The sequence below is a fragment of the Callithrix jacchus genome, chromosome 1 (genome assembly GCF_049354715.1).
Source record: "Callithrix jacchus isolate 240 chromosome 1, calJac240_pri, whole genome shotgun sequence".
NCBI classification, from domain to species: Eukaryota; Metazoa; Chordata; class Mammalia; order Primates; family Cebidae; genus Callithrix; species Callithrix jacchus.
Window position 1 is genome coordinate 141,967,941 of NC_133502.1, and position 9,653 is coordinate 141,977,593.

Below are 9,653 nucleotides of genomic sequence, written 5' to 3' on the forward strand. Positions count from 1 at the left end.
CACACTTATAATCCCAGTGCTTTGGGAGGCCAAGGTGGGAGAATCTCTTGAGGCCAGGAGTTCACAATCAGCCTGGGCAATGTAGCAAGACTCCGTCTCTACAAACATTAAAAAATTAGCCAGTTGTCATCCCTGATACTGAGGAGACTGAGATGGATCACTTGAGCCCAGGAGTTTGAAACTACAGGGAGCTATGATTACACCACTCCCTCTAGCCTGGGCAACAGAGCAAAAATTTGTCTCTAAAATGACAGTAACAATAAAAATAATTTGAATTCTTCCCTTAGCTACCTACCACAGCAGTGAACATTTATACTTCACAAGCACTACTACTCAGCTTCTCTACTTTCTGCCAACTATAAGTAGGTGCTATCCCATGGTTTTACCATCTGTTCTGGTTTTCAGTGGTCCCAACCTCTCCTGTTCTGGGTACTGTCAAACCACAAATCCCAATCCTGACCCTTCTCTCCAGGGCCTCTTACCAACTCTTTTGATGGACATCTCTAGGAGGATCTCATGCTAGCATTTCAAACATGACAGGAGTGGTGGGGTGAACAGAGAGCACAAAACGCATACATGAGGAGCACTGGACTCACAGAATTTTGGCTTCAAGTCAGGAATAATGAATGGGACAAGGTGGAATGCTACATAACATGGGCATGTAGATCTGATAAAGAGCAGCACGCTTGGGAAATAGGGGAGGTTTCCAGAGAAGGGAAGGGCAATGGGTGTTCTATAGTGAAAAGACCCAGTGGAGGAGAAGCATAGCATTATCTGGGGCTTCAGTTAAAGTCAATGCTGCATGATGCCTGGGCTTGTTTACTTGGTGTTTTCTCTTTATCAGACAAAGCACAAGAAGTTAACAAAATGTGTTGCATAGCAAAGGAAAATGGCAATGGGATAACAGGATTGATTTGGGAAGAGGTGGAGGCAGTGAATTCAGAGAATTCCAACCACTTCCTAAAGGTTCTCAGGTACAGCCAGGCCCAAGATGATTGATCTCATCTGTGCCAGGTAGGAGGAGAGACTGATCCTTCTCACAACCCATAAAGAACAGTGTGGCTCCCCCATATCTCAGAAACACATAGTTATGTTATAATTTTATTCCACTTTTTTTCAAATCGTAGAGACAGGGTCTTGCTATGTTCCACAGGCTGGTCTTGAACTCTTGGACTCAAGCAGACGTCCCGCCTCTGCCTCCCAAAGTACTGGGAATACAGGTGTAAGCCACCATGCCCAGCCTATTTTATTCCACTTCAGAGACCACGCCCCTTGTCCCTCAGATGCATCCAAATCAGGAATCAGGGATCATACTCCACTGTGGTCCTGAATCATAGAATAATGAAGTCCTAGAAGTCAGCAGCCCCTGGCTGCATGGTAGTAAAAGGTATGGCTGAGCCTGTCTTGCAGATCATCCACTACCTGTACAGGCCAGGCTGCACTGTTCTCCAACACTCTCTGTAGCCATATGCCAGTAACCACAGCCTAGGCTACCTCTGCTGGGCCAGAAATAGCTGCCTAAACCAGGAGCTCACAGCACCATCAACTCTCATCACCAAAGCTATGCCCAGGAGAAGTCCCACGCTGCTCACAATGAAGCCCACAGCCTCAAAAATGAACCTGCAAAGAAAGGTGGAGAATCTCAGGGAACAGAGTAGGTCTAGCACCTTTTCCCTGTAGAGGCAAAACCTTGGCCATCCTGGATGTTTATGATCTTCATAATTTGTTCCACATTTCTCCCTCCCCAACACCTATGGTTCTCAAGCAAATCTACTCACTTAGGGGCAAACACTTTCCAGACCATGAGATGCCTGCGGAGGATGGAGGCTGCCAAGGCACAGGCCAGAATCTAGAGGAGGAGAGGAGGGGCCTCGTTACTTGTGAATGGGAAGAGGAAGCAGGGCAAAGGGAGAGCTGCTATAGACCCCTGTAAAAAATAGAAGCAGGAGAACAGTGCATGTCAGTGGAAAAAATAGAACATGTCCTGGGCTAGAAGTTAGGAGACCCACTTCCTGTCCTGGACCAAACACTGACTCACTATTTAACTTTGGGCACGTCATTATCCATCTGCAATGCTAACACTCAGGCTCTGCCCCTAGGGTGGAGGAAGATGTCAGTGCCACATCTGCCTCTGGAGGAAAGGAGGAAAATCCATGACCACAATTTGGGGAAAAACTCCTGGCTATCACCTCAGTTCTTCCAGTCTGTTCATTGATAGAGTAATCCCCAAATGCAACTAGTAGGGTCCAGATATAGGTGGTAGAGAGGAAATGATCCAGGACTAGATTTAAGGAGACCCAGATTCAAGTCTCAGAACTGCCATTTGAGGCCATTGGGCTTGGGCAACCACTTGACTTATGTGTACTTCAGTCAAGGCTCTCTCCCACGGTTTTGAAGGTCTGAAAGAAAGTGATGTACACACATGGAATATCACTAACTCCCTGATCTCTCTCCTACACCCACCTGAACACCAAGGATAAAGAGGTACTTGAGGCCCAGCTGCAGCAGTGCTGCATAGAAGTGGTGAGGCGCATCCCGGAGCCGCATCTCCATCAGTGGCTCCTCCTCCTCGGGTCTGACTCTGGCTTCAGCTTCATTCCCTGGGGGCTGCTGTCTCTTCCGCAACCCTTGACTCTCACACAGGAAAGGCCAGAGCAGGAGCAGTGGGCAACCTACTGCCTCAGGGGAGGGTATGGCTGGAATCAATGGGGGACCCTGGAACCAGTCTACCTTGGTCCCCAACCACCCTAGCTGGCTCAGGTTCTAATCAGCCTAGGCCAAGGGGTGCCAAAGAACCAATAAACCCACATCCCTCCACAAAACCAGGGGTTTCTTTTCTTTCCACAAAGCCAGAGTAAACAATGGAAGCAAGTGAAGGAGGAGGGGGTACCTGCAAAGAGGAGGTGGGAGGCAAAGGTGTTGGCTCCCACCAGCAAAGCAGGCAGCCAAGTACAGGAGCCATGACCCTCTGGGAATCCCACGAAGGCTGCATGCCAATGGATGGCCGGAAAGACAGGCTGGTGGCCTGTGGAGTAGAAGGTCTGTGTGGCCATGAGGGCCCAAGCCGAGACTGCCTGCCATGGCACAGTAAAAGGACCTGGAAGAAAAGGTATGCCACTTTACAGTCACTTCTCATTCCCTAATCTGTAGCCTAGTCTTCCACAATCATATACTCCTACTTCTTCAGTACAAATTCTCATACACACTCACATGCCCATCAGCCCAACCTTACAGTCAACACTCTGTTATTCTAACTCTCTCTAAGGCACAAAAGCACCATGACACTAATCCGAACCCTGCTGTGGCCAATCTCTTTCTCTTAAACACACACATCTCACAGTGCCATTATATATTCACAATTTGATACTTCCATCACTGAAAAATCAAGAAACATGAGGATGCAGCATTTCCACAAGGAGTCTTAGAGGACTCCTTGTCTCTCCCCTTTCCATGAACCCTGGGAACAGGAGGGATCGATTAGCTTGGCTATGGCAGGTAAGAGAGAGGACACCAGGAAGACCTTCCCAGCTGTGTGGGGCATGGGACCCTCTGTCAAGCTCAGGAACATGAGGAGCAACACCTCCCTGAAAACAAAAGGGGCAGAACTCACATCACTATTGTCTTTAGGTGAATCAGAGCTGAGATATTTACCAGAGGTGGTGACGGGTATCCCGGCAGCAAGCAGATGTAGGAGAAGGAAGCTCTGCACAAACAGAAGCAGGAACACAAGACTGATGCGCTCCGCATGTAACAGCAGAAGTGGAAAGGCCAACAGGGTGAGGGCTGTGACCACTGCAGCTGAGTAGACACTCCCCAACTGATAAGCAGCCACAGTCAGGGGACCCTGAGATCTGGTCCTCTCTAGCCGGCCCCGGAACTCCTCCTGCATGTGTCGGTAGATTTGAGGGACCACATAATCCAGGTCAGCTTGAGAACTGGGGGGGCCTGAGAAGGGAGTGAGGACAGTCCTGGTCCTTGGAGCGCCTGCCCCAGCCTTCACCAGCACCGTCACAGGCTTCCAGAGCAGCAGCGCGAGCCCTGAAGCAGCCAGCCCTACTACAGCCCGAGGCAGCACCACAGATGCCCCAGAGACCAGGGCCTGGAGACGGGGGGGCATCTCATCTGCCCCCGACGCCAATGCCCAGTAGGCAGCAGTACCCAATGCCATCAGGGGCAGTCCCCAGCGCACAAAGAGCATGGGCGGCTCAGGGCTCTTGAGATTACCATAGCGGCGAAGCCACAAGCGCACAGCAGCTAACAGGGCCACCAGCGCTGCCACACAAGCTCCATACCACAAATTCTTGGCTCGACCACCCACCATGGACGCCAGAGGACTCAGCCAGGGAGAGGAGTTGCAAACAGGTGTCTCTTCAGGGCAACGATGAAAAAGCCCAGCTAGCCTTGTACATAAAAGCAACCCAACTCCGAGCCTCAGGGCATATGCACCATTGTGCCGTGGGGAGTTTGTTGTGGCTGAAGTGCCAAGGCGGGGCATTGTTAGCAGCTTAGGTGGAAGGAGCTGGCCCTCCCAGTGAAGCTGGACAACCAGTAGCAGGATGAATGAGCCCAAAAGGAAGGGGGTGGCCCTGGCCTCAGCTACAACAAAACTATCAGAGAAGAACACAGCCAAGCGAATGAGCAGGAATAATAGGACGGGCCTAGGGATGGGAAAGAGGGTTGCCAGGGGCCTCTTGGACCCCCAGCCAGCCCAGGCTTTCCACAGAAAGGGCAGGAATGAGCTTACTGCAGCCACAGCTCCTAGAAGCACTAGATCTAGCTTCAGCTCAATAGTTCCCAGGAGTACAGCATACACTGCGGCCCCAACCAGGCCCCAGGCCACAGGTATCAGGAGTAGAGGGCAGAATGGGAAGCCTGGGGATATTGCCCACTGGGATGCCATCAGGCAGATAAAGCAGGCAACAGCCAAGAGAGCAGCACCCCCTGCCATGCGGACCAGAGAGAAACGAGCCCAAGACTCGATGCACATGGCCCGAGCTCCCCGCAGGAACTGCTGCAGTTCAGCAATCACAGTCGGCAGTGTCGCCTCAGCCCCTTTGGGCCTCTGCAGAAGCCACTGGTAGTCAGCAGAGGCCTTGGAGAAGAGTTTCTGTAGCTGATGAAGCTTCTTAGCTTGAAGGTTCTCAGTAGCAGCTGAGTATGTATGAAGAAATCTGGACACCTGGTAGAGAAAAGGTCAGAGGCCAAGCAGAACAGGTCAGAGACATACACTGGAGCAGAGGCAAGAATAGGTATTACAAAAGGGGGTACCTGGAAATCAAGTACCCAAATTCTGTCCAGGATGGGGGAAAGGAGAGATAACAGAAGAGGAATATAGGTATGGAAGGTGGGATTAAGACTAGTCAAAGGACAATAGAGTGGTTAATTATGCTTCTCTCATGCCCACCCTAGCTCTGTCACCTGGAATCTCAGCCCCACTTACCTACCTGCTGAGCATTGAGATGGAGAGCTGAGGCTTGGGCTAAAGCAGAGGAGAGGGGCTGGGAGTCCTCACCCCCTGAGAATACCTCAGTCATCACTTCCCCGATGTTCCCAAATGGGATAGGCAGGCCCAGCAGCAAGGCCAGTGTGGGCACAAGGCTAACTTGAGGAATCACCTCTGGCTCCTAAAGGGAAAGGTAAGTGGTCAACAGGTTCATCACAAAGCTGAAGTCAATGTTTTAGATGGGAGACATAGGAGCCTAGGTAAGAAATGGGAGTGGGGAATACCCAGGATAATGGATTTGGGGACCTAAAATAGAGGTATTCATGAGGATGCTATGATGGTAACATGGGCTGATTACTGGGAGAATATTTGAGGAACATCCCAAGCCTCACCTCTGGTGGGGTGCTGGGGAAGAGTGCTGTGGGGCTGTACAGAAAGAGTGCAGCTGAGACCTCCAGCTCACTGTCCCCTCCATGGTCTCCATTCGTGGTCATCCCGTGGTCCCCAGCCACTACTAGCAGTGTGTCATTCTCCAGATGCTCCACAAGTCCCCTGGGGGCCAAGAAATGTATCAGGAGTAGAAATAGGTATTTTTCTCAAGGGCCTATTCACCCTCAGCTATAACTCCATTAGTAACGCCTAGACCTTTGGCAGAGAGAAATGTCTTCGGCCATGATCCTGATGCCCAAAGCTACACATTGAGGTATTCAAGATGGATGAGGCCTCTAGCTTCAGAGGAAGGTCTAGAGAAGACAGAATTCAGCCAGAAAAGAAGCTCTAAAATAAGAGCTTCTTCTCCTGGGACCACATATCCTGAGATTCTCAGACACAAACCCACTCCCCCAGCCAATACCCCACACTCACTGTATCACCTGGTCCATCTGGCTAAGTTTCTTGGCCATTTCAGGGTGGTGAGGGCCATGCTTATGGCCACAGTGGTCCACACCCAGGAAGTGAGCAATCAGCACGTCCCATTCACCACTGTCCACTATGAAGGAGAGAACACTGAGCACAGAGGACTAAGACCCACTCCTCAACCCCAGCCAGCCTTTGACACTCCTCTATGTCCAGGAATACAAGCCCAGGCTGTTACACACATGGGAGGCTCAGAATTTGTGGACTAAAGCAGTTTTCCCCAGCTCCCAGTCTTAGAACTAATGTTCTGGCCTCATGCTCACTGGTGGGGTAGAGGTGTTCCAGGATGCCATTGTCCACTGTGTCAAGGTCTCTGACATTGAAGGATGGGAAGAAGAAAGCTTTGGAGAAAGCTCCAGGGAAAAGGTCTTTCCAGGTATCATCTCCCATAAAGACTACACGCCTTCCTGCAGTGACATGAAAGAGAGGTCAGAGCCTGAACAAGAGTCAGGGTCAGGAGAAAAGAGGAAAAGAGGCCATTTAAAGACCCATCAGAAGTCCCAACCATGCAACGTAAAGCACAGCAATTGCATACAGCAATCCTTATCCTTCAGGGCCTAACATTTTCCACCAGGAAGCTTTCCCTGATAACCATACTACACACAGACCTCATACTTATCTTTCCTACAAAACGCTCTGCTAGTTATGTCTCTGGGTGTCTCTACAGATTTGTTTTACCTGGGTGTATCCTGCCTTTTACAAGTCAGTGAGTAAAGAGGGCCTGGATCTCTCTGCTTTCTTCTCCACACTTGCAAGCCAAGATCCACATCTTTTCTCTTCTCTTCCCTTCTCCCTTTTACTGAGAGGTCTCCAAGAGTAAAACTTGCACTCCATTCAGATGAGAAACTTCTTAAGAATAGGCCGGGCGCGGTGGCTCAAGCCTGTAATCCCAGCACTTTGGGAGGACAAGGTGGGTGGATCATGAGGTCAATAGATCGAGACCATCCTGGTCAACAAGTGAAACCCTGTCTCTACTAAAAGTACAAAAAATTAGCTGGGCATGGTAGCGCATGCCTGTAATCCCAGCTACTCAGGAGGCTGAGGCAGGAGAATTGCCTGATCCCAGGAGGCGGAGGTTGCGGTGAGCCGAGATCGTGCCATTGGACTCCAGCCTGGGTAACAAGAGCGAAACTCCGTCTCAAAAAAAAAAAAAAAAGAACAAAGCCCAGATCCCTTCTCCTCTGTCCCCCAAACTGAGGTCCCTAAAGGCAGGGCTCTGGCCTCCTTCTTCTCCTCTGTCTCCCTACACCATAGTCAAGTGTGCATCTGGGCATCCAAAGGTCTGAGGAAATTTGACAACGTACTTCTGGCCTTCAAAGTGGCCCACACTGACCTGCACTGGTGAGCTGCTTAATGAGATTGTCTTCCACTATGGCGTGGCTGGCGAAGTTACTACCAGCATCAATAAAGGTAGGCAGTGAGCCAGTGGTGAGGGCCTTGAGGCGCTGCATGGTGGTGGTAGGCGGGTCAACCTGAGATCGGTAGAGCCGGGCATGGTGGGGCTGAATCTCCAGGATCCTCTTCAAGGAGCTTAATTTGCCCAGGAAGGGTAGGGAGACAGGAGGCTCTCCAGGTGCATGTGAGTGCTGGGGCTGGGCGAAGTCAAATCGCAGAGCATCTATTAGCACCAACACAACCCGTGAAAATCGGGAAGCCATCCAGCAGGCCCCAGGTTTCCCTTGGCTCCCCGGTGGCAGGGACCCAGGGCCTGGAGGCTCTTGGCAGCTGCTATGGTTGGTGAGCTCCAAACGGGTGAGCAGGAAGCCACTGGTGAAGAGGGTAATGCCGGTGTAGAAGAGGAAGCAGACCCAGGCCAGGAAGAGCAGCACTGAGGCTTTCTGCATCCTAATAGGGGTGGGGAAGGAAATTCGTTACCATGGGGCAAATAACCAGTGGATATTCTGGTTCCTGAATACAAGCCCAGCTAGAATCACTTCCTCCTGTAAACCTTCCTGGAGATAAACCGTCCCATAGCCAACCCATCACAGTATTCCTCTCCTGCTATTTCCAGGCTGTAATCCCAGCACTTTGGGAGGCCGAGGTGGGTGGATCACCTGAGGTCAGGAGTTCAAGACCAGCCTGGCCAACGTGGTGAAGCCCTGTCCTTACTAAAAATACGAAAATTAGCTGGGTGTGGTGGTGTGCACCTGTAGTCCCAGCTACTCAGGAGGCTGAGGCAGGAGAACTGCTTGAACCCGAGATGCAGATGTTGCAGTGAGCCGAGATGGCGCCACTGCATTCCAGCCAGGACAACAGAGCAAGACGCCGTCTCAAAACAAAATAAAACCTATTTCCAGTTCCCACCCCAGATCTACTGAATCAGGATCTTTGAGGGGTGGAGCATAGGAATGTTCACATATACAGTCAGGAAATCCTAATGCTGAAAACACACAGTCACGAGGGAAACTTATTTCAATTGGTAGCCAGGCTCCTTACAGGCCGTTTCTGCGCCTCTCCCCTCGCCAATCTCAATACCCACAAGGGTGGAAAGGGATCCAAGCCTCAGGGGAAACCGGGCCCAGCCGACGGCGCCGCCTAGCGGGGACCGAGGGGACGAAGGGGAGGAGTCACGCCCCGCTTCCGGGCAGCCAGGTTCGCTTGGAGAACTGAGGCACGATCTTCGCCACGCAGCGAGGCAGGGGCGCGGGTCAAGAGCCGGTTGGGCCTCGCTGGGACCCAGGCGTCCAACCAGCTCTGCCTCCTCTGGTAGCTACCCAGCCTCCCGCTGGGCACCCTAGCTGCGGTACTGAGCACCCTTGGTTGGGAGCTGAGGGGAAAGGGTAGACTCCCTTATTTCAGGGTGAGGGGAATACGGGGGGTGAGGTTCTCGGGAGACCCTGGCTCACCTGCAACGGCACCCGGAAGTGCGACGGTGGCAGCGCCTGCGGCCTGGCACCACAGAGGTGCGCGCGTCAGACAGAGCGGCCCGCCGGTGGCTCCATCGCCATCTGCCGGCACCTCAGTGGAAGTTTGGCCAGGAGCGTGGGGCTGGCCAGAGTCTGATGGGAGATTTAGTAATTGAGAACTGGGGATGAGGGACCAAGCTGGAGGAACAGTTCAGGAAACCACTGTCCGTTCATGGTTACGACTAAGAGCATGGCTGCTGGAGTCAAACTTAACTTGAATCCTAGCTCGGCCGCACATATTGTCATTATTAGGCATTACCTCATCTGTAAAGTAGAGATAAATAATACTTATTTTCCCCTTTTTGCTTAGCTGAGTCCAACTGAGATTTCAATAATCCTCCTCTCAAAGCCTCTAACTGAATCTTACAACTGAATAATTAAGCAAATAA

At 51.5% G+C, this 9,653-nt stretch overlaps 1 protein-coding gene across 6 annotated transcripts; it reads right to left on the reverse strand.

Moving 5' to 3' along the window:
• Positions 1–1,088: 1,088 nt before the first annotated feature.
• Positions 1,089–9,252, reverse strand: PIGO (phosphatidylinositol glycan anchor biosynthesis class O). Of its 6 annotated transcripts, none has more exons than XM_078371181.1 (12): positions 9,205–9,252; positions 7,692–8,203; positions 7,037–7,253; positions 6,622–6,765; positions 6,308–6,431; positions 5,836–5,995; positions 5,445–5,624; positions 3,652–5,179; positions 2,891–3,097; positions 2,464–2,675; positions 1,779–1,849; positions 1,089–1,620 (listed from the first exon to the last, which is right to left on the reverse strand). In XM_078371181.1, exons 4-12 carry the CDS (start codon positions 6,746–6,748, stop codon positions 1,491–1,493), a joined length of 2,739 nt encoding a protein of 912 aa, XP_078227307.1. In that variant the 5' UTR covers positions 6,749–6,765; positions 7,037–7,253; positions 7,692–8,203; positions 9,205–9,252; the 3' UTR covers positions 1,089–1,490. The 6 variants fall into 6 exon arrangements, with proteins under 6 accessions (XP_078227307.1, XP_078227302.1, XP_078227305.1 ...); XM_078371176.1 differs by having other exon boundaries at positions 7,037–7,470; XM_078371179.1 differs by having other exon boundaries at positions 7,037–7,470; positions 8,795–9,252.
• Between the last annotated feature and the right edge of the window lie 401 nt (positions 9,253–9,653).